Source organism: Tyto alba, unplaced genomic scaffold (assembly GCF_018691265.1).
Source record: "Tyto alba isolate M040663 unplaced genomic scaffold, T.alba_DEE_v4.0 Super-Scaffold_3, whole genome shotgun sequence".
NCBI lineage: Eukaryota > Metazoa > Chordata > Aves > Strigiformes > Tytonidae > Tyto > Tyto alba.
Genome location: NW_024881304.1, coordinates 12,606,423 through 12,631,089, shown reverse-complemented (window position 1 = coordinate 12,631,089; position 24,667 = coordinate 12,606,423). Strand labels below are relative to the sequence as shown.

General features: G+C 41.7%; 1 protein-coding gene across 26 annotated transcripts in view; it reads left to right on the top strand.

Moving 5' to 3' along the window:
- The window catches only part of MAGI1 (membrane associated guanylate kinase, WW and PDZ domain containing 1), a 357,611-nt gene that overhangs the window by 310,606 nt on the left and 22,338 nt on the right, over positions 1–24,667 (top strand). For 20 of the 26 annotated variants that reach the window (XM_032985726.2, XM_042799313.1, XM_032985720.2 and 17 more), the window contains 4 exons: positions 7,842–7,873; positions 15,591–15,807; positions 21,711–21,788; positions 24,468–24,559. In XM_032985726.2, the coding sequence (XP_032841617.1) occupies positions 7,842–7,873; positions 15,591–15,807; positions 21,711–21,788; positions 24,468–24,559 (419 nt within the window). The remainder of the gene's footprint in view (positions 1–7,841; positions 7,874–15,590; positions 15,808–21,710; positions 21,789–24,467; positions 24,560–24,667) is intronic. The other 6 variants (XM_032985730.2, XM_032985729.2, XM_032985728.2 and 3 more) reach the window with 1 other exon arrangement.

The window sequence follows — 24,667 nt, the reverse complement described above, 5'->3', positions numbered from 1 at the left end:
TACTTTAATTATTAAGGAGGTGAACAATTAACATATTTGGAATAATGGAATAATGTCAGTTCTGCATAATCTTGCATGCTGACAGCACAGTAATGGTGGTGTGCATGTTATGTGCACGGCTGCCTTGCTGTGGCAGGGAATCTAAATCTGCTTTAAAATCAGTAAGAAAACCAAAGCAGTTGCTGAATGCTGGAAGAAAAAAATGTCTGAAATCTTCCTATCAGGATGTTTTATTGCATGAACCACCTTATCTTGCAGAAAGCAGTAGGCTCTTAGAGGAGAACAAAACAGGAGGTTGCTTAGCAAATGAAAGATGAGAGCTCTGAAATTCTACCTAAAGGCTTTTTTTTCTCCCTAGCTTCAGGTTTTTAAAGTTGGCTTTTGTTTTCGCCTTATGTTTTGATTTGGTTTTGGTATTAAATGCTGAAGTGGTATAAGTGGAGCAACTGAAACCCACACAGTGTTGTTTTATATCAAATGTGATGTGATGTAACACAAGGTGGCACAGCAGAACCTAATACTATGCATTAGATGAGGCAGATTTAGCTAGAGATGTGTCTCCCACATCTTCATCAGGATTTGCACAGCAGGAAATGAAGCAGGCTTGGAGCTGTGTAGCAAGGAGAGTTTTATTCCACCCAGTTTTGACTCCTACCCTTACATATCGCCTGTGTGGCATTTTTGTGTGCATGTACTTGTAAATAATGAGTTTTTATCAGCCATGTTGCAGATAGGTACAGTGGCTGCTGCCCTGATTTGGCATTATAATAACCAATCATAACAGAATTAATGATATATCCAAGAAAGGTCTTTGTTTATCACTGTAATTACATATATTTAGCGAGTCATTAAAAGCAATAGCAGATGGGCAAAACTGAGGCATAGGGATGGCTTTGTAATGGACTAGTCAGTAGTTTTGTTCTGAGACAGATTGTTTTTAAATATCTATCTTCATGTCTCTAATCTCTCTATTCTGAGTTTTATTTTTTTCGTTGTCCCATTCTGCATTGGGATTTTGAAAGTCATTTCAAATGGACTTATTTTTGTGATGGTGATAGTACTTAGGACTACACCAGCTTTAAGACCCTGTTAAAGCTGTGTCTTTTGTGCCAGAATACCTGCTATGTACCATGAGTTGTACCATGAGGCTGAGATTCAGGCAGATGACACAGCCCTGTGGCCAGGGGCACGTGAAGGTAATGTTGCTAGGGATGTGGCAGGTGAATATTGGTCCCTGGAAGGTTTGACTTCATCCTTATCCTTAAAGGTTAGTTTCTGAGATGTACAGTTACATGCCTGGAAGTATACTGAGGTACTGATTTAGTTTAATAGAAAACTATATTTTAAATCTAACAAAGTTATGTTTTGTGAAAACATCTGAAAAAACGTTGTCCTCTACTAAAGATTTTCTGTTTTAGCATGCCAAGTGTGCGTACGCATGCACCCCCAGTTCTGAATCTGGCTAAGCATTCTGTAAATATTAGCTTATTATTAAGAGATGTTATTTATTAATAGCTACATCAAACTGATGCCAAGGTGGCCCTATTTGTAGGCATCCCCCTTTGTGCAGGCTCCTCTCCAAATATGAAATACGAAAATCTGCCATAAGCCACACAGGTTTGAGCATGTGGATTTATGCCTTGTAACAGTGATGTGATAAGTCTGAAGACAAACACCCTCACTGGGCAGGATAAATACAGATGTGACAATAGCAAAATATGTTTTCTCCTCTACCAGTGTCCTCTGTGCTGATCTTGGAGTGGCACATGAGATTGGTCTTGAGGTGCTGCTGCCCTTCGGTACCCACATGGCTGTGCCACGGGCCAGCCAGCTGAGGAGAGGGGGGTTGGGACTGCAAAATTGTAGTATGCCCCCAAAATTGTGAAACATGCTCTAGAAATAAAGCTTGCAAGTCATGGATTTGGTGGGCTTGTGGAAAAGGGTAGGTACCTTTATGCAGATCTACACATGTATGCTTATGCATGTGAAAAAATACATATATAATATATGTATACACACATATATCAATGTAAAAGAACATGGGGGTTTGTAATTACTTTCCAAATTCTGGTGTTTACCTTCTCAAATTTGTGAGGTTTCAGAAATTTAATGTCTATGTACATATGTGTTTAAATATTAACAGAGATTTTCATCTAATCATATGACGCCATAACAGCTCAAACTTTAGGAAAAACTCTTCATTGAATGAGCTTCAAAATAAAAATAGAAGAACTGCTGACACGCTTTCATCCCTAGGTTAGATGGGTAATTGTCACCCTAATTCTCAAGCTCTTTATTATCTTCCTGTCTTATCATTACCATATGTAGCTGATTTCAGTTAAATTTATATTTTGTACTAATTAAATAGCATTTTATTAGCCTCTTTCTTCTTTATTACTTCTAAAATCAATTCTGGTTTGAGATTCTGAAAATATGACCGAGACTTCAATTACAAGGAATTGTTTATCATCCTGACCAAAAATGAGTAATTGAGGCTGAAACAATGTATCATCTTTAGAGCATATAGAACTGAAATTCTTGTTAATGGCAATAATATACTATGCCTCATTATGTTTTCTGTCAGTGCCAGTGGGTTAATAGTGCCCAAAATGGTCTCTTGAAAACATCGCTTTCTTAGCATTAGCATTGAACACTAGCATTAGAAACATGGCATTTTTCACTGTATATGGTAGTTACCAAACTTGATTTATGGCAGAGCTATATTCCTGCAGTGTAAATTTTTCTCTTGCTTAAAGCTTGTGTTGCACAGCTAATTTTTTTGCTAGTGCAGTGACACTTTTGTTATGCAAATCATGATGATGAGCAGAAAAGTTGAGCAGGAACAAGGTAGAAGTTTTCTTGATGGTGCTCCTTATGCCTGTATAGGCTTGCCTCTCTTGCTGCCAATTTTTCTGGTATGTTTTCTTGTTCTTTCTCCAGTCTGGAAAAGATAAAATTCCATCTATTTTCTTAGGTAATATTTGTCCTTTATTAGAAATTCTTTGGCAATGGATTTTGCAGAATCAAGGGGATCTCTTTGTCGCCACTAACCTCCCATCCCTGCCCCTCCCAGCAGCACTAATGGCCATTAATGTTAATTATTTAAAGTTTCTTGTTTTGCAGACAGAAAGCAGCAATTGATGTGCAGTGCTAGGTATACGGTTGTGTTCCCCCTGACTCCAGTACTTTACCCCTCATCTTTGGAAGTGTCTGCTTTTTTTGATACAGCCTTTGGGTTTTATTCAGCACAGTGTAAACAATGCTATTTAGAAAGCTTGTTATTTTTTTTTCGAGTCAGGAACATTTTCTTTGTAAATGTTAAGCTTGTGACACAGTCTGAAATGTTTCTTTTCTTGTGTTTTTATTAATCTCCCACTAATTTTCAGCTGTTGTGTATTCTGGGCTGCAGATGACATAATGGCAAAACCAAATGGGTGACCTTTTCACTCAGGTTCACATGGCTTTTTTTGCTGTTCGATATGGACAGTTCACAAGGTGTCCAGATTGGAGGTGTTAAGCAATCATGAGAAGTGAAGATGTAGACACATTTGTTCTTTTCTTTCATCTGCAAAACCATCCCAAAACTGAAAAATGTTGAGCAGTAGCCACAGACATTGTAAGCAATAAATAAGATTATAGTCTGGATCTAGACTGGCTTTTAGCAATTTCAAGCACCTTTATCCTATGGGTGGATTGTGCAAACTAGTACTGAATTGTTTCAACTTCAGTTGAAATTCCATTGAAATATATACTTTACTTTTGTGTGTGTGTGTGTGTGTGGTGGAGGGAGGAGTGCTCACACAATTGGCCTTCACATAACCAAGCTGTTTGAATGGGTTGACTAGATGACTCCTGTGGCGCCTAAAGATAGGTCTTCCTTAAGATTCAACTTTTGATCATTTTGATCCACTCTCTCTAAAACGTGTGGCTGTGGATCAGGGCATGATATGTCTGGTGTCCATCTAGGTTATTTTTAAGCATTTGTGGCCTTTGAGCTCTCACCAGAATCAGTCCCAGGCTATGGTATGAATTTGTAGTCAAACGTTTCATTCTGTGTACGCTCAGTAAAACAGAATCTACCATGTGTTGTGGTCTTCCCATGTTACTTTGGTTGCATAAAGACAAAAGATTTGAGAAAATGTTCCTGTAAAAAATTAAGACCGCTGCATGTTAGAAACAGCAACACTTAGGGTCACAGTTTTGTCCCATGGGTTCTTCCATGAACTCATTGTGGATAGTGTTAGGAAACTTACAGTTTCCCAGCTGCAAATGTTTTACCACACAAGACTGCAAAATTAACACGTGCCAAATAATATGAAATAAGCTGGGTTGTGGCCTTATTTCATGGACCGCATCACTTGCAACATAATACAGTGTCACGCAACAGAAATACTGCTCCTGGTGGGTAATGGCGTTAAGAGTGCTGAAGTCATGGTACAAAACTTGCTTAATGATTTGCATTTTTTCCTCTATGTTACAAAATGTAGTTGAGCAGATGGATGCAGCCAGCTGTACATAGAGCTTTAGGGAGTGCTGGGGAGAAAAGAGAGAGGTTTTTGTTAAGATAAATGTAATAATCTCTGTGATAATTAGTTTAATTTAGATCTCTGCATCTGACTCATTTTTGACTAACCTTGTATGAAGCCTTTCTTGCCTTGCTGACGAGTCTGTGAATTTAGTTCGATTACAATCCCTTTTTTGTGCTTGTGGATTGCTCACTGATATTTTTCATTAAGCAGTTGCTTTATTACATTGTTATTTAGAGGGGAGTAATTTGTGTTTTCTAATTAATTTAATTCCAGGCACATTTAGTAAGTATCTACGAGCCCATTCAAGGCGTTTTAGGTCATATTGACATTGTTTACCAGATGTGCTCATTTGTTTTAAAACACTGTTAACTCTATGATGACAACAGACCTGTTCAGTTGCTTGACTCGTCCACCTTCTCTAATCTGCACCTACAAAAACCCCCCCAAAATTAGAAGGTGCATTGTTGATATAAGGTATTACTATTTCATTATCTAATTTGAGGGCAGAGCAGTGGAGAAGCTTTTTGGTTTCTCTTAGCTAGGGATGTGAATACTCCGACCGCTAAAAAATTGGACAATGCCAAAGAGATGCAAATTGGGTGTTAAATCCATCCTTGGCCCATTTATGTCTGAAAAACTCTTGCAGTGAGGCTTCAGGAGAGAATGAGGCAGCCAGGAGGAAAAGCATACAAGCATACCAAGCAAGGCATGGCCTGGCCAGTGATGGGACACATTAATGTAATCAAAAGGTGAATGTTGTAATTCATAGTTGTCGCCATCCTAAATTCATAGGCTTGGGCAACTGTTTTTGAACTGTTTTTGCCAGAAGCTCTTTTTTTTTTTTTTTTTTTTTTTTTGAAAAGCTTGGCATTTTCTTGCGAGTGGTGCTCCCAGGATGATCTAGGAGTTGTTCAAGCACTTTGTATTCATTGCTGTTAGTTACTATATCCATTCCAACATGTGAGCGTGAAAACTACATATTATACCTATCATTTTCTCATTTGACCTGCTCCATCAAGAACTGGCGTTTTAAAATGAGACCCTAATTAGGTGAATAATCAACATTTTTATAGGAAAATGAACAGCAGGTTATCCCCCTGACTATAAGTTTGTCCCATGAAGAACTACCAACATTTGTTAACGTGTTCTGCAGTCACTGATTTTGGTAAAAACTCAATTACTGCTTGTTCTTCAGCAAAGTCTGGCACAGAGCAGTGTCACCGTGAGATTCATCTGCCTCTGAAAGACCCGCCAAACAATGGCCTTGATGTGTTTTCTGGTATTTTTCAACCATTTTCCATCCTTTTTTGGATTGGAACAGACAAAATTAATGACAAACTTTGAAGGAAATGTTTGTTCACTAGCTCATACTTTGTAAATTTTAACATTCAGCGCTTGTGATGCAATAAACTGAATTCTGGTACAGTTTGAACAAACAGCCTAGCTGCATCTTAGCTTTATTTTTTTCCAGGGAACATTTAAATTGCTGTAATACCTTTTCTGGCTCATGTTGGTCTGTTAAGGGTGCGTGCGTGCATGGGGATCTGTTCTACCTATTGATTTAATAGGAAAGAGCATCTCTTGGAAAGGGAGGGGAAACGTGTGTGCATGCATGTGGAAGGGGAGTGAGAGAGAATCTCTATCTGTGTGTTCATCTGTGTGATAAATGATGCCTGCTAAAAACGTGACTTGCCATGAACGTTATTAGTGCATTCCTCTTTAAGTGTATTATGCAAACACAGTCACTGTCAGCAGAAATGAAGCTGCAGTCTTGATTGTTTAGTTCAAACAGTTTTGATGTTTCATTGTCCCTGGATCAATCAGTGCCTGGAGGGGTTTCAGCTATTGGCTGGGAATGCATCGGTGACGTGCAGAGCACAGATATTCCTCAAAAGCTGAAAATATTTCATTTAAAATCCTCGTTACAGTTTGCATCCCAGACTGTGAGCAGGCAGCAAAGTGAGCTCTGTTTATCATTTTTAATTGTGGATCTTCCCTATTCTGAACTAACGTCTCCCAAATTACCTTAAAATGAGCTTCCTCCTAGACAGATTTGTAATTCACTTGCATCACTTATTTCATTCTCTGTGTAAAAGTTAGGCGAGGGCATGGGTTTTAGCACAAACAAAATGCATGAAGTAGAAAACATAATGCAGCATAAATGCCACATAAATCACGTCCTAAAGATAAAAGCAGATTTCAAACATCTGAATTACTGAGCACTTAATGTGGAGTGTAATCTTCTGTTTTGGTTTATGTTTGTTTTCTGGAGTGTTACACAGAGCAAAATACGGGGAGTTCCCTCTCCTTCAACAGTGGAGGAAAAGGAAGGTGATTTACAAAATGCCCAGGAAATAACTTGTCTGGCATTGTAGGTAAATCCCCCAGCCAAGTGTCTCCTTTGCTGCTGGGAACTGAGCTATATGCAGAAGTAGTCAATAGAAATCCCACTTGAGTTCTCTTGCTCATCACAGAGCAAGCAAGAGGCTGCTCCAAAATGCAAAATTGTCCTTGAAAAAACCTTCTCTGATGCCCTCCCAGTTGTTTCTTCCTTTGCATTGACTGCAACCTGTGTAAGCCCCCCTTCTCCGAGCTCCCTAGCATCCCTGCCAAGGGTCAGGACATATGCAGTGCTGTTTTCAAGACTCGGCTCTCTGAAATTGTAACTAACAGGTAAAATCTCTGGCTTCAAAGATTTACACTTAGGACGGACAGGCAGGAGAACATGTGTTTTCTCAGTAGGATTCACGTTTTTAGGGATAAAAGCTTATTCCTCCGCATGGTTTTGTTTTCCTTTGCCCAACCCGTGCCTCCCAGCTCAAACCGATGCACATTTTCTTTCCCCAAATCAATTTCTAGAGAAACACTTTTTAAAAAAATCCACCTGTTTCCCCTGCGCCGCTGCGATTGGTCCGATAAAATCGCCGAGCCGATCGCGTCAAAAGGAAATAGCCTCGGCTAATTGTAAGCTAAGTCACCCGTAATCCAGGGGAGCATTTGAGATTCTGCCCAGGCGCTGGGTTTCGGCGGCCGCGGAGGGCTGTGGGTTTCTCTCCCAGCCTCCCGGCTGCGGCAGCACAAGTCAGCATCGCTAATGCAGATAGAGCTCTCCCCCCGCTCCCGTCTCGCGCTCGCTCTCCCTCTCCCTGCGCTTTGATTCCATATGAACAGACTGGTAACTCCGATGCGAGAGGGAAAGCTGACATAACTCTGCAGATGGCTACGTTCAGATGATACACCTAAGGATTTTTCTTTAAGGGAAGGTAACGTTTAGATGCTAATGTTTATTTTTCCCTTGTTGCCATTTTTCAGGACTGCCGGTCCCAAAGAAGAGCCCAAAGTCGGTAAGCACTTTTCAGTACTATTCTTGTCTGTTTGTCTGCTTTGAAGGAGAAAGGCATGAGTTCAGTTTGTTTTCTTTGTGGGTCTCAATTGTTTTAAGTTGTCTTTCTGTTTCAACCATGATTACCTTGCACGGCTCCTGCTGCATGGGGAGATAAAAGAGGAATGCAGTACGGAAGGGGGACTTGTTTGCAAATAAAACCTCAGGTTTACAGATCCTCTTCCCTGACAGATGAGCTTCTCTGTCATTTAACTTACAAAAAAAAAAAAAAGCTATTGTTTCCTTTTGGAAAGATGGGAGGCTCCACCTTCTTGCCAGATAGCAATTCCCGTCGAGTGCCCATAGGCACCAACCTTTTCCATTAACTCCCTGAGTTTTCTCGAGTAGCCTTGGCTGAATTATTAACAGAATGGGAAAGCATGCACCTTGTTGAGGGAAACAAAGCATGAATGGAGCATGATTCAGTTCCCAGGGAATACAGTTAGCTGTCCGAGTGCTTACTCTGGAGGCGTTTTCATAGTGAGCAGGATTGTGCTGCAGGTGTGAGATTCTTTATTAAAAAAAAAAAAAAACAACAAAAAAAAAACCAAACAACAACAACAACAACAAAAAAAAAAACAAAACAAAACAAAACAAACAACAGAGCAGTATTTTCTTGTCCATTCTGATCCTATTTCCATGTAAAGCTGTTATCTGGATGACATCTTAGCTAATAGCGTGGAAGCTATAATCTAAAGTATCATTAAAGCTCCATGCACAATACCGTGAAAGAAATTAATGCACTATTTGTATGCAACAAAAAGAAATGTTTTCTTTTTAAAGGAAATGGAATACTTAAAGCCTGAAAGTTTCCAGTTATCTGTTGAGAGGAAGGGCATAAAAGGGAATTCTCTCCCAGTAGCTTTGGGGAAGCAGAGTGAGGTCTTTGCTGTGTTGTAAGACGGTGAGAAACTTCACTGACAGTCCCTGATGGGTGCCAAAAACTGTAGCTGGGCACAGCCTACCTCGCTGCAAACCTGGGTGAGAGATTTATGAAGGGGCTGAGCAGAAGGCTCCTGCTTTTAATACGAGTTCTCTGTTCATCCCAAAAGAAAGCCCTGAAATAATTAATGTGATTCTGATGGCTTAGGGCAGCGCTGATTAAAGTCATGTGAGCCCAGGCCTCTACCATTGTCAGCTCGCATTAATGTTGAGAGGCAGAAGTGTGGGGTGTGCTCCCTCGCAGATCACAGGCACGTCAGGCCCTGCGCACTCATTTCTGTCATACGCCGAGATTATTTCAGCCTCCAGTAAAACAGAAGTGAGCGTGTAAAATACATACGCGTCTGGCACGTTTCTTTTATCTGCCTGCACTTTTTTTCCTGGTCAGAGCAGGAGCGGTTGCACTCAATCTGGACTCCAACTTTTGTTGTTAAAAACCAGTCCCAATCGATGAGTGCTCGGCCTTTTCAGTGCGTGGAGGCTCCTGCTTTGCCACACGCACATTCGGGATCAGGAGAAACGGCATCCTGCCGTGTCAAACACCTCTCTGGTCAGCAGCGATGCACCACGAAAATCTGAGCAGCATCTGAATCCGTATCTGAATAATCCTGCCTTGATGAACAAAGAGAGTGCTTGCAAACAGGTGTAGCTCTGCAACAGCAGATTTCTCCCTACTATTTGCTTTGAGGAGCCAGTCAGCCTTGGGAAAGCAGTCCCATTCCCTCACATGCCTCTCCCAAACCTCTCCCACATTGCTCTAGGGTCCCTCCAGTAATTTTTACTACGGCCCTAGTCAGTGCTGTTGCCTCTGAGGCGCAGGGTTCACAAAAAGCTGAACCCTCTATCCCCCCTGCCTGCACACCGGATCATTTGCATCAGCAATTAGCAGCGATGTTTTACACTGCCGCATTGTGCGGCAGCTTTAATGACCAACGGCTCCTCGGAGGGGCAGAGCAGAGCGTGTCAGAGTCGGTACAGCCACTCCTTCATTCCCAGGCATCAGTGACGTGCACGGGTTGAGCACGGAAACCTGGAGCAAAACACCTCGGGGCACCCATGCGCAGAGGAGGGAACTGTCCTCGGGGCTGTCTGGGGTGGATTTACACCAACATCAGAGCTCATGTGGCCAAGGCAATGGTCAAAAGCGTAAAGGCAGTGCTATTGCTAAACACCTGCCTTCCTCAGTTTAGTTGCAGGGCTGCTGCGGGGCAAGGGGAGCCCGGCTCTCTTGGCCATGAAGATTCCCACTTGCTCTTGTCACAGCAGGGGAGAGCCAGGCCTCCCGTGCTGACGTGCTCCCCGGCGGGGATGCTGCCCCGGCATTTCCCAGGGTTGGTTTGCTGCGCTGGCAGCTGTGGGGTGACGGTGGGTGCTGCGGGCTGGGCTTGTGCCCATGGGCTGTCCCCAGCACCGCACGGCCGGCTACGGGGCTTGGGTTGAACGTGCTGCCTGATTCCCCTGCTCCCTTTGCCCGACATGGGAGGACTGTTTTCCAGCATTCCTTGATTAATAAATTAGCTGCAGTTAGAGGACAGCATGCATCCAGGCCGGGAGCAGTTGGTCTGATCTTAACTTGTGCTCGTGCTTTGTTTCTTCTGTGGCATTGGGGAAGACACGAGCTGAGGCATCCATCCTCTTCTGCTTCGCTCATCACAGTGACGAGCCTTCTCTTTTTACTTCTTATCCTTTGTCAAGCCCAGACACACTCCCAACTTGCTGCCAATAGCAGTCTTTTTCTCAAACAAACCCTATTTTTAGCTATCAGCCCCAATCCCATATTCCCAAAAAGCCAACTTCAGGCTGTTGGATACCTCCTGGCTGGGAGGGGGTGATTTAGCCGTTTGGAGAGGTTTGTTAGTGCTGGGGCTGTGACAGTCTGGCAATACTTTTATGCCTTAAGCTCCGTTTTTCTGGGCTGTATTTTTCAGCCTGTGTGTATCTTCTGAAAAGCTTTTCTCTTTTTTCTCTGTTCTTAAGAAGAGTTTTTCAACCTTGGTGTAAGAGCCAAATCAGTAAAAAAAAAGTTTGCAGCTGTACATGGGACTGGGGACTTCCAAGTTCATTCTTCCCCCATCCTCTCCCTGCCAAGGACATGCTCACAGCAGCTCTCTGTGCTGCTTGGGTTTTTTCAGTTTCCCATTGATTCTTTTTTAGATGAAAATGGGTAATATTTTTGTATTGACTGTCTAGGGATATACATTTTCAGTGTGCAAGTCCTCTAGGATAGCAATTTCTCTTGCAATTATCCTGGTATGGCATGGACGAAAACAAACTACTTTTTTTTTTTTTTTTTTTTTTTTTTTTAATTTTCCTTGTTGCTTGCATCAAAATACTCCACAAGGGGGCAAAGATTCCCATTTCCAGCTGTCACTGTCAGGACCAGCTTCTCCAAAATGCTCCAGAGCACAAAATCTGCAGCTTGATCATCAGAAGATGGGATCACTGCAGGGGGAAGAAAGTGCTAAGCTTTTCCAAAAATCTATTTTTTTCTTTTGAGTGTAAATAAACACATTGTCAGTATAGCTGAATTGTGGCCCAAAATGCAATTCCTATGCACAGCCTGTCCCTGACAAGAGACTTGCCATGTATTTTGGGTGGATAGGCAGCACTTGGGGTCCTGCTGATGTCCTGTTTTTGTCAGAAGTAAGTTCCACAGCATGAGCATTTGTACAACACATCCCTCTTCACTCAGAGACCAATTTTTCTCTCCCACTTTAAAATGCAATGGGAGGAAACCACAGCAACTCTTCCCTCTTGCAGTTTTATGCCTAGAGAATCCCGTGCCAAAAAGCTTTGGTGTCTGTTCGTGCCGCAGGACATGCTCCCTGCCACCATCGCCTCTTCTGCTGAGGGTTTCTCTCTGCCTGACACAGACATACACAACTGCTGATAACAATTAGTGTCCCATCTCTGCCTGCAGCCACCTCTCAGCCATGGGCCTCGCTTGTTTTAGCAGTCACTGTACAAAGTAGCATCTAATTACTGTTTCATTTAGCATGAATGACAAACTAGTCTCTGATATGTGGGTATCTGCAACATTTTCCAGGCACTCGGAGACTTTTGTAAGCAGAGACTTTTTTCGGAGACTTTTTTCCTCCTGTCTCCTTTTGAAACACAACAGCTTCAAGCTCCTCTGCTCACATTGCCTTTGCTGTTTTCTTCCCTCCCCGTAATCAGAGGACAATGTAGAGCTCAGTGTGGGCTTACTCAACCTCTCTGCTGAGGGAGAAACTGCCTTTCAGGTCGGCAAATGCAGTGCCTGTGACTGAAAATGAGATTGCACAGTGTGGGGAAGAAATCTTGGAATGGGGATGTGTGCCCAAACCCTGACTGCTGCTGCCCCCTCATCTGCAGCAATTGCCCCCACAGCTGCACTCAAAAATCTGAGCCACATTGCTGATCCTGGTAACATCAGCCAGTGGGAAAAGGGCAGCTAGAAAAGACCTTCTTCCCAATACTACATTTTCTTCATCTTACGTTTGGAAGGATGAGCATTGTGAAGTTTCAGCAAGGGTGTAGGGAAGCTGGCACAGGCCATGCATCTCAGACCTGGGGCTTGGGCAGGGCACGAGAAACTCTGGCTTTCCACATACTTATTTTGTCATGGCTGTAATACAGTACCAAGGTGATTGTTTTTTCCCCTCACCTGTATTTAAATGTGCAGTCTGCCTAAATGGACTCAAGGTAGTCATTATAATCTTTATTTCTAGCCACTTTTTGTCACGAGCCTTTCTGGCAAGCTATTTATGCTTATCGACAGCTCTGGAGAAGACCATGGACTCTGGAGGGTCAGGGGTGCTCTTGCTGACTTGGGCAGTTCAGTGCCCATCGCTCTTGGAGCTACTGTCAGAAGTCAACACGATTCAGCTGATCTGCTTTACCTTGCGCTGAAAAACGTGATCAGCATGTCAGGGTGAGGTCTGAACTGCCTGCTCTGCAGTGGTCTGTCACCAACCAGCCCCGTGCTCATCTGGCCCTGATTTAGCTGCTTATCTGCCCGTGTGTGAGTTGAGTGAGCTGGACAGTCAGATCCAGACCAAGGACGATCAGCCCCAAAGCTAGGCATGAGGCAGGAGAGAGAGAAGCCATCTTTTCCTTGGTGTCTGATCAGCTCATCTCTCTTGGGAAAGCTCCACCTTGGTACCAAGGCACAAATTTCTTCACCTGGGCAGTTGCCATCTCAGGAGCACGGCAGAGAACAGGGCGGTCAGACCCCTGTAAGTCCTGCTGCTGATGTGCTGAGGTTGCTACAGCACATGAAAAGAAGCTTGGCCTCAAACCCTTTTGGCTTCCCGCACCTGGTGATGTGAAAGTCAATTAATATTGTCTTGGATTAATTTAATTACATATATTTATTATTTCCTTGATTGTCTTCCACTTGCTCTGTTCCCTTCTTCAACTTCTAAATAGCGATGTTTCAGAATTTTTGGAGGAGTTATTGTTTGGAAAAAGAACTGCCATTCTGAAGAAGTTTTCCCCTGTTTCTTGCAAAATGTCTGTGTATTTGCAATTGCAACTCTAGTTTAATTAGAGGTGGTTTTGCTTGAGTTATGCTGACACTTTCATTTGCAACCCAAATACCAAACAAAATTCATAGTTTGTTCAATATTTAAACCTTTCATATCATAAAGTGAGGGCACTTTTTAAAGTTCAAGCTTTGTTTGTTTTTAAATCAGAAAGTTTTCAGAGAGTTCTCAACATTACCCGAGGGCTGAATAAAGCCTCATATTTTAGTCCCTGTACTCAAACTTCTGTAAACCAGCTATTTCCAGTGAGACTGGTCTGAAGTTTCACAGGATGCTTGCAGTTATTTTAGTAGTTTGGCCAAACAAACAAAACAATCCAGATGGCTGGACTAAGAGTTGTAAAGTGGTTTTTCTTTTTTTTTCTTTTTTTTTTTTATTTTTAAGTTACAAAGGAGTGATTATCCACAGCATAGATGTCTTAAAATTGCTTCGTTTAAAAACTGAAGGGCTGTATGTGAATTAGCTTATTTTATCACTTAAAAAGCTAAAAATGCTTGAAATTGGTTCAGATATTTGTATTTGAAAGTCTGAAGATGAGTAATCACAGCAGGTATGCTTTGTTCAAAATTGCTTTAAAGGACAAAGACAATTTCATATTCTAGTCGATCGAGATATCATTTGAAAAAATGCTGATAGTGGATCAACAACTTGAATTTAAGGCTGCAAGGTCAAAGTCGTTTGGGCTGTTGGAGCTGGTTTTCTACCTCAGTGTAAACATTAAAAAAAAAAAAAAAACACACAAAAAACAACCAACCCCACCCCCCCCAAAAAAAAAAATTTACAAAAAAAAAAACACCAAAAAAAGAAAAAAAACACACACAAAAAAAAAAAAACCAAACCAAGCATGAAATATTGTTAAGACTCAAAAAGAAGGTATTTCTGCACAGTGACTTTCTCCTCTGTAATTAATTCAGCCCTGGTATGATGGAGCATTGGCTGCCTGGAGTTTTGAGTTCAGAGTAAAGGAGGGGGTCCCCAGCCCTGTGTGCTCTTCATCCCCCGTGCTGATCTGCTCTGCATTTGCCACTGGCTTTCCTCCCAACCCCTGCTTAGTTTTCTATGGAGATGTCCCTGAAAGCAGAGACTCCTGTTGCAATGTTTTCGGGTACCCCCTGCCAGAAGGTGGCTTTAGATTTTTGTCTAAGGTTTCTTGGTATGAGTGGCTGACCCTTTTTAGCTAGGAAATTCTGGATGTTGTAAAAACAACCTGTCGGATGCTATTTTTCTGACTGCCCTCTGCATCACAGCAGTCCCGAGAATGTTCCAGTTCCCTGTGCAGGTGGGAGACTGGCCTCGACCTTGATGCCAACCCAAGGTCATCTAAAAAGAGCATTAAAAAGCATTTGGTGTACAGTTTGGGGAGCTCTTGTTGAGGGATGATTTTGCTGCATATTGAGTGGTAAAAATCCTGGCAATGCAAATGTGACATGCTTCATTTGAGCACACCGTTGTGAATTTGAGTTAAGAATTATGTACCCTGCTTAGCTAAATATTGAGCAGACAGAGCTTTTGACATACTGCTTTTGAATAAGCCTTGAATTTAGGCGGACTTATTTTTTCCTGTTTTAATATGGTCAATTAAAACAAGGAAAACAAACTGAAAATAGACATTTTCACATTTGTGAAGGTCTGCTGTAATCCTCTGGATGCCCTGAGAAGCAGAGACCTGAAAGTGGTACTCTGTTGTCCACCCACTTGTGATGTGGGGGTTGCAAGAGTGGCAGAGGAAAAGTGATCTTTCATAGTAAGGGCTGTGCTTGCATCTGTTTCAGAGGGACTGTTTAAGTTTTCACAGTGAAATCTGGTAGTTTTTCTTTTTCCTTTCAGGCTTAAGTTAGACCCTGTGCTATCTGAGTAGAAGGTCATTGAGTTTTTCTGCCTTAATGTAGGAAAATATAAGTGCACTGAAACTAGTAACCTATGATGAGATTTGGATTTGTTTCATGTGTGAGATGGAGATCTGCATGTTTTTTTATGATAAATGGCTTTGTTTTGCATATCTCTTTCTGTCAATTTGCCTATCAAAATTTGTCGTTGGGGAATTTAACTGTACCCAGCATTAACCGGTGGCAGCAAAACCGTGATTTATATATTTACTTATGTGCATGCAGAAACCCTGATCAAAGGAGGGAGAAAAATTGATGGAAAACACCCACTCAGAGACCAATAACCGTCTGTTCTCTCTCTTTCCACTCGCCTTCTTCCTTACAGCAACCACTTGAAAGGAAAGACAGCCAAAACAGTTCTCAGCATAGCGTCTCCAGCCACCGCAGCGGGCACACCGCTTCCCCCGTTCACAGCACGCAGGTGCTGCCGGACTACACCGCCGCGGAGGCACCGGCTGCGGATCAACCGGACAGTTCTGGGCAGAAAAAGCCAGATCCATTCAAAATCTGGGCCCAGTCCAGGAGCATGTATGAAAGCCGACGTGAGTATGAAGCAGGTGTGGTTGCTAAGGCTACGGCTCTGGCAGCTGCTCTCTGTATGCAATTTTCTTTGCGAAGAACTGAATCTTTTAGATTTACGTTGAAAATATAAGGCTTCAGTTTGATAATTTGGTATCTGTCAATGATATCTACTTGATAGAGGTGCAGTTTCCTCCGTGATGAGGAAGGAATTTAGATCATCTCTATGAAAGGGCATTTAGCCCAAAGCTTAATGCGAAAAATCCCTTTAAAATTAAAGACCATCTTTTCCCCTCTTTTTTTATTTTGCTTTTAAATTAGGCTGAAGGAGAGTTTCCAAGTTTGTTATCCAGATCCTAAACTCTTTTTTGAGGTTAAGACTCATTGTCTGATATATACAGGAATTTCAGTAAGGAGAAATATTTAGTTTGCTGAAATTCATATCAGATGCTTTACAGTCTCACCCTGGGGAGGAGAAAATCCAGCTGAGCCATTTTACTTTGACCAGAGCGGACACTTTAACAATGCAGGTATCAAATGCATATTGTAAGTGGCTTTTATGGCAATTAATAATCTGCACACTTGGCTAATAGTTCAGCAGGGCTTTGACTCTGCTCCAAGACTATAAATATAGTTGCAGTCAGTTTCTTCTCTGCAAAGAAAATAAACAGGCTGCTTTGCTTTAATTGCACTGCTGAAGATGATTGAATTTGTAAAAGCTCCTTAAAGAAAGAGTTAGAATATTAGGTTCATTTTCAAAACCAGTTGCTACTTTAGTTATAGAAAAGGGAGCTTCAAAGTCTTGATGCTGTAAGATTATCACCTGGAGTTTGATCTTATTGTGCAAAGTGGAAATTGGTAAAACCAGTATGAAATGAACATTACCCTGGAATGAAAAATGGTAGGATTGTTTTTTTCTGACCAAATGAATCACTTCAAAATCTTATGTCCTGGAAAAATTAAATCATGAGTCACAGTTTCTTGGCTGAAGATGCATCTCTCTGGATTGAATGCCTCAGCAATGCACTTTGTAGGTGTCTCAGCTTCTGTGTGCTGCTTCCCTTCCTTCCTTTCCCTGGGATTCAGTGTGCTGACCCTGCGGGCTCGTGGGCCAGGTCGTGCTGATCTACGGAGAGGTGCAGTGATGGAACTTGCATGTGCATCTCGTTGAAATAGGAGAAAAGGACAAGAGCTGAGGGACCGTGACTCTCCAGCCCTGCAGAGCTGCGGGCTGAGCTCCTCCTTCCCCTGCCCGGGTGGACGAGGCTGAGGCTGTCCCATGGCACCAGCACTACCCCTGCTCAGCTCGCGTGGTTCCCGTAGGCACTGTGCCGGCATTGCCTCCGACCCCCTGCAGCTACTTAGCTAATTTCTAATTAACTGTTTAACTCATTCTAATTAGTCATTAGTATCAGCTTAGCAGCCTTAACTCCAGCTTGTCTTTTTTGATAAAAGCTGAGGCTGAGCTGGAAAAATCCTGAAGTGTACAGGCAGGCAGTTGTTCTTCTGTGTCCACCTGCAACACCAAGTGCTAAATCCTCCCTCTTTCCTCAATGACTGTAGGTATCTTGTAGAGGTTTTATCCTTGTCTGTGATTAGAGCCCTTCCAGAGGCCTTTTCACTGTTTCTGAACCAGCTGGTTTCCCACACCCCATCTCTCCCTGTGCCACAATCCTCTCTGCTTGGATCTTTTGCTAGACTGGGATCTGCTACATCCCTTCAGCTTCCCTGTCTCACCTTTCCATGGTCCATCATCTCTGTAGTGGGGCTGATCCTCTTCTATTGCCTACATCCTTATCCCCTGCCTCTTCTACCAGATGAGACCTACCTGTTTGAATGTCAGTGCTTTTCTACCATCTTTTCATCCTCTTGCTATTTCCTTCCCAAGAAGGTGTTTTCTGAGATTTCTCGGCTTCACAGATAGAGGGTTTTTGGAGAATAGAAGAAGTGTGATATGGTCATGTATCCTTGTAAGCGTGTGCCACTAGAAGTGTCCAGGTGCCTATGAATTTCTGCCCCCAAGACAGAGGGAAACATATTTTCTGAGGATTAACATGCACTCTTACTTAGTGACATGGCTTTGCTGTGCCTAATGAAAGGTGAAGAAAACCAGGAAGGATATAGTCTAAAATGAAAAAGGCAGTGGGACATGTTCTGTCTCCTGTCACGGTCTGAGCCCAAAGCATGACTGGTGGTTTTATTTAGAGTTCAGTGGTCAGCTCCTTCTCCTTCCCTCACCAAGCCCTCACCTTCCATCCTTCTCACCCATCTCATAAATGGAGACTCTGGTTCACAGCTGAAACCCGACGCCTCTTCTGTCCTGGGAGCTTAGGGTGAGCCGACATGTTTCTTTCCGTGTTTGGTCTGCATGAAAAGTGGGCAGTTGATGGTTTCTCTGTTATGAACATGATTCATCCCTGTGAGACTCACTTCCCAGTGATGCCCAAGCACCAGCTGTGCGGCTCCCAGACCACTCGTAGGGATCTCTGCTGACATGGAGCACCACAGACTGCGGGATGGGAAAAACCATTCCCCAGGCCTCCAGTTTCACTGTCTGTCTGCTCCACGTGTTCTGCTCTTGATGTTTTTACCCAGCTGCAGTTCAGTTTAACTCCAGTGCCTTCTTTGGCTGGCAGTGATAGAGTTGTATGATTGCTTTCTTTTTCACTTGAGCACCCATTCTCTTTGGCTTTGGGTTGGAAGTTAGCATCTCCTCTACCATGACATCCATAGCTTTGGGTGCTAGCTGTGACTCTCTCTGCTTTCTTCTGATGAGGGCATGAGTAGAACTGAATGAGTATCTAATGTACAGCAGAAGTATGCCACCCCAGTGCCAGTGCTGAAATTGGCTGATGAATCCCAGTACCTGGGGCTTTCAGTAGGTCCTGGAAGCCCCCACTGCTTGAGGAGCCCCAGCTCAGCTCTCAGCTCTCCCTGTTGCCCAGGCCAGGGCTTCCTCTCTGTTGATTCATGGCCTTAAATTATAATAAACCTGAAAAGGTTTATAAAATGTTCTGGTGAGAGGCAGGGTTTTGAATCTCCAACAAGTGGAATGAAAAACAGCAACAACTCTTTGTGTTGAAGTATATGATGAAGTTAAAAAAGACAGAATTTTAGAGCATTAGATCATCTTAAGTGCTTTATTTTGTCCCATTTGTGAAATTGTTGAGTATAAAGAGAACATAGTGCAATTTTTCAAGTGCAGTTGACACAAGAAGACGAATTCATTAGCTCCAGCCCAGACAGAATTTTTTTTCATCTAAAAATAATAATATAAAGAGGTTTTATTCAATATATGAATATATTGTCTCCAGGATGTTTCTAAGTACTGGATCTATAATGACCACCTACTGCCTTTTTCACTGAGAGTGCCTCCCACTGTTATTAACATTAATAATAATAATGTAGACATGAAAAGCACACAGGCAACATTTTAATTTTTCAGAATTGGTAAAATATGTTCTTCCTTTGAGTATTCTTTGGATAAGTATTTCATAAAAGAAGACTGTATTTGACTTAAGTGACTTGTCTCACTGAAGCCATTGGTAGAGCAGAATTTGGTTCAAAAGCACCAGATAACCCATAATTTTGTAAAAGCATGCAATTTTTTTCATTTACCCAATACATCTTAATATCAGGAAGTACACCAGTTCTGCGGAGGAGAGCCACAGACGTTGCCTGTTTAGGAGAGGGGAGAAAAAAAAAATGAGGAAGAAAAATTAAGCTAGAATTTATAATGCAAAGTTAAGCAAGGGTTCCATAACTGTGTCTGGACTCTGGGTGAGTGGCAGACGATGAGAACTACAACTTTATTCAACAAATATGGGCCGAAGTTCCTTCACATGCAGCTCCCATGGTTGAGGGGATCAGGCCCGTAAGGTGCTGAGTGCTTGGGCTCTGATCCAAGGAAGCTTATTTTCAAGCTATAAATCCAAAGGGACTTGGATGCTTTAAGGCTAAGTCTGAGCTCAAATGCTCTGCTGCAATCTGGCCCAGAGTGGCAATTCTTTGCTGGATTAAGACTTTTGAGCATAGCCGGCTTTGTGTTAAGTGAATCTGAAAGCAGATCATTTGGTGATGATAACAAATGCGCTCTTTGCTGGTGCTAAGTTTTAGCTGCCTGAGCTCCTCTTTATGGGTAACTTATTGCTGCTAGTGGGAGTTTTATACATGAATCAGAGAAGACAAACCCTTAAGGTTTAAAAACTGAAGCGGTTCCAAGATCCAGGAATGGCATACGTGAAGAGCACTCAGTGAGAGGAACAGCAATTGAATTGTTTATCAGAGAACCATAATTCTGAAATCTCGCACTGTTTTACTGAAAATACATTTTTATAATATGCTTTTTATTTTTCAATGTATTATTAAACTTCCTTAAAGATTAATGCAATCTGTTGTCAAATTTTTCTCATGTGGCCTGATTGCTTTGCAAAATATCGTATCCTACATATGGCCATCTGTCAAAACAGCAGTGACAAAATGAATTAATCTGAATTGCAGATGTGTTAATGAATCCCTTTGAAGGGCTTAAGCATTTAATTAAAAGTAAAGCAGAACACGATAGATAATTTTTAAAGCTTTTAAAATATTCTAAGTTATCGTTAATATTTGAATTTTATTTTCAGGCACATAATTTATTTAGTAGGATTTTCTCTCCCTAAATCTAATTAAAATAATACAAACAAGTCTTGACCCAGTGTGTAGTGTTCACTCACCAGCAATTACATAGAATTAAAAATATTTGCACAATGATACCGAACATGAAATACTTTCTCCCGATAATAGAAAAGAAAAATACTCTCAGGAAATTGCAGCCACCTTCTCATTAGACTGACTTTAAAGATGATAGTTAGTAAAAGCCCCTTGGTAGTGTTACGTCCTTTTATTATATTAATACGAGATAAACAGTTGGAGTCATACACTCGGGCACACAGATGTGTCCATGCCCATAGAGGATGTCTTGCTAAAAGGACCGGAGTGCTTGCAGCCTGTTCTGTGAGTAGCACCTTACCCAAACCTCAGTGGCAGAACTTGGTTATCTTGTTGAGAATGTGCTGCAGCCTACTTTTGAAAGCTTGCCATGCCACCAAAAGGGCTCATTAAAAGGAAAAGACAGAAAAACTGGAATTCTCCTGCAGTGGGTTAGTTTAGAAAACAAAGCTTTCCTGCAAATACGGAATTTCCTGAGATTTGTGGCTAAATCACACGACTTTTCAACACTGAAACTCTCCACCAACTTCAGTGAGACTATTCACTCTTAATTTCAGAATTGTCCTTACATACTTTGCTGAATCGGGCCCTTAAAACTTTTGTACTTTGCCAAGCTATGAGTCATTGAAAGTGCTGCTGCCTCAAATGAGCTAGTGACTAAAGCAAACTCATACTGATTATTTTTGAATCCATCTTTTGTTGAAACTGATAACACACTGGGCAGAATTTTTTTTAAATGTAACATATAAGATAATCGTTAAAGTTTGTGTAGGAAAGTTTGATTAAAATGACCTCTAATTAAACACTGTGTTCATTGTTCATCACCATGTATTTAGAATTTCTTTTAACATTAAGAAAAGATATTTCCATTTGGAAAATTAACTGTGTCATGATGATGGAAATTTTTTTGTAAAAAAAGTATTTTTACGGTGTTCTCAAAGAGATTCTTCCTCCGAGGAGAAAAAAAGAGCTCTTCAAATATACCTGCATGCAAGTGCATGAATATATAAATTCAAATGTGTGTATTATATATCCACAAGTACACAGGCATGTGCAAATAGATGTGAAAGTTAGTATGTCATAATCTGCAGTAGCTATAACCTTAGCAATTTATTCATGAAAACCTAACATGTTCCATACAGTAAAGATTCATTAAATGAAGTAACAAGAAAGCAGATGCATTAAGCTTTGCAAAATTGTAAAATTAATATTACAGCTATGTCACCTTCGCCTGCAACTGGACTGAGCAAGGGTGAGAGAGAGAGAGAAATCAATTCCACGAGTTTTGGAGAATGTAAGACTGTGCCGAGAATATATCTGTGTCTTGTGATGTCTTGTTCTGGTGTCATTGCTGCTCTGTGGTGGGGGGCTCTTCATCACCAAGGGAGTCTGGCAGGGCCGTACGCCAAGGTTAGCCACGAAGGTGCAAAGTACCTGCTTTACTGTGTACCGGCTAGCAGGGGGGTTCGGGGGGGCTCCCATGTTCCCGTTTCGTTCACGTGTTTGCTCGCGTGCTCGTCAATGGGGCTGTGGCATTCGCCTCTCCTTCCATTCTTCCTCACGGCCCCAGCAGAACTCTTCTTACCACTTTTGCGGCACTCGCCAAATGGTCTGGTTTAATTCAGGATGAGCAGACTGGTAATGTTTACCCATTCGGGCTATGTACGCGTTTTTTTCAGAAAGAGTCAGACAGGCTTGAGATCAGGTCAGGGTGCAAAGATGCAGTGAATGACTCCTGGAGACCATTTTGCAATCCTTTTCAACAAAGTTTCAGCACCACCATGAAATTTTCCTTGTAAGTAAGGATAAGTGGCTCCTCTGAAGCGGTACTGGGTAATGAAGAGTTCTCCAGAGTGGAGAGTTTCAGGGGGTCCCACCTCAGCTGTATGGAAGCAGAGGTGAATGGGGTTTTCTGGGCTGTGCCAGTGAATCACCATGCCGCAGAGTTGGCGCAAAAAGCGGTAAAAGGAGTTTTGTTCGGTTTGTACTCACGCTGTGTAAATGTGTGTTGTCTGTATGTTTGTTGTATCTGTGTTTCACCTCTCTGTAATCCTTCCAGCGGAAGGAGCATTACATGAATGAACTTGCTTCTTTGGGTATAGACTTGTCTTTTTTTTGTTGCTTTGGTTTGACACCGCCGTTACACCTTGGCTTGCCGTTATCTCCCGCGGCCGTTAATTGGCTAGCTGGTACCCAAACCAGGAGCATAAGGCATCGTTCAGTGAGACTGGAGAGTTGACAAATGGGAAGGTGTTGAGAGGTGCCGAGGAAACGGGCCCACGCTGAAGCTCTCTGCAGAAGCCATTTTGCCTCTGACAGATCCAACAAGCGCTATTAATTGGTTGGGGCCAGCCTTTGCCAAAAAAGCCTGTGAAGTGCTGGAGAGATGCTTCCGAACGTGTCTGCTCTTCACGCTCCCCCTCACTGAAGGCAGTGACAAACACCAATTAATTCATTGTCTTAAGTTCTGCTCTCATGCCTCACGACTGTATGGTGGCGAGCTGCCTTCAGCCAGCTCGCCTGAACAGATGAACCACGCAGGCTTCCAGCGTGTTCATCACCTGATTATTCTGTAATTGTATTTGGACAAAAATTGGCCTCTAGTTCAGTAAGGTAATGTGCATGGGTTTTAAACTTAGTTTATAACTGCAAGTAATTAAAATGTGAAAATGTTATATATAAAACCATTTTGAATGAAAATGTCAAAGCAGACATCTGTGCTTTAACACTCACCTGTTCATTCAATTTTTAGTATACCCAGGTTTTAAATTCATATTATATTTTAAACCTTTTGAGACATTGAAGAGAGGGCATCAGAGCTAACCAAAATCTTACCACTGAAAAGCACCACATGACTAGACCCAAACCTTTGCGCAACAGGTACCAACAGCATAAAATGCAATTGGGGCCCAGTGCGACACTCACTGATGTCAATGGAAAACAACCAGTTTATCTGCTCATAGATACAGAAAACTAGATGATGTTTCATTAAACGTGTTGCATCCCATATCTGAGTATGCACTTACTTAAACTACATTCCTGAATTATATACTTTGGTTCTTTACTAAAGATACAGGCAGCTGACTTGTAGAAGAACAACTTTTTTTATCGTTAATTTTGGGAGGGGATCATTACGAAATTAGTCAATGTTACAATACTAACCAATAAATATTAAATGAACCTGAAGTTGTCTTCTGATATGATTTAATGTTAGCAATTAATTTTGCATTTTAAAAAAGGGATGAAAGCAAGCATGAATAAGTTAATATAAAGCATTACTGTTCAACCACACTTCAAGGTTAGTACTTCACTCTATGTAATATTCATTGTAAAAACCTTGCTGATGTTCCATACTAATGAGTAGGTAAGGTTGGGCTTTTTTATGTTTCCAGCTGGTATTATCTGTTCAGTGGTTTTACAGAGCCTGTACACGAAAAACTGAGATTCAGGAGAGCTGCATTGTTTTCAGTGGAGCCCTTCTGTTTTGCACCAGCCAGGGATCGGTCTTGTAGTTATTTAAAGCAGTGTCAGTAGACAGCAAACTATGCTTGTGAAAGTTAATTAAACAGTAGAAGTCATAATGAGTGGCTCTTTTGTCTCCCTTGAAAGAGGAGGCAGCTGCATTGTTTCTGGCAGAGTAATTCTCTGTTGTACACATTTATTTGTTGATGATTTGGAGGAGGCTCTTGCTCTGGGTAATGATGCTAATATTGATGGAAGGAAATATAGTGATAAACAAAAGACAGGTTACAAATAGACACCTAGAAAGTATAAACCACCATATAATTTGTAGTGTTTTAAATAATAATCCTTTACTATTTAAAGTTATAAATGTTCTTAATTATGTCTAAAACTTTTTAAAGAGTAAAATTGTGCAGCAGATCCCTCTACACATACATCAGAGTAGTCCCAATTTGGGTATAAAGTTGTAGTTTTTTGATTAAAAATTATAGTTTTCTTTCTTTCCCTTCAGTTCCAGATTACCAGGAGCAGGATATTTTTCTATGGAGAAAGGAAACCGGTTTTGGATTCAGGATTCTAGGTGGAAATGAGCCTGGAGAACCTGTGAGTATATCTAGAAATGGTCATGTTTTAACTCGCAACATCTTCCAGAATCACGGCAGTGGCATGTACAATGTTCAGAACTGCACTGTAGCATCCCTGTTAAAATAA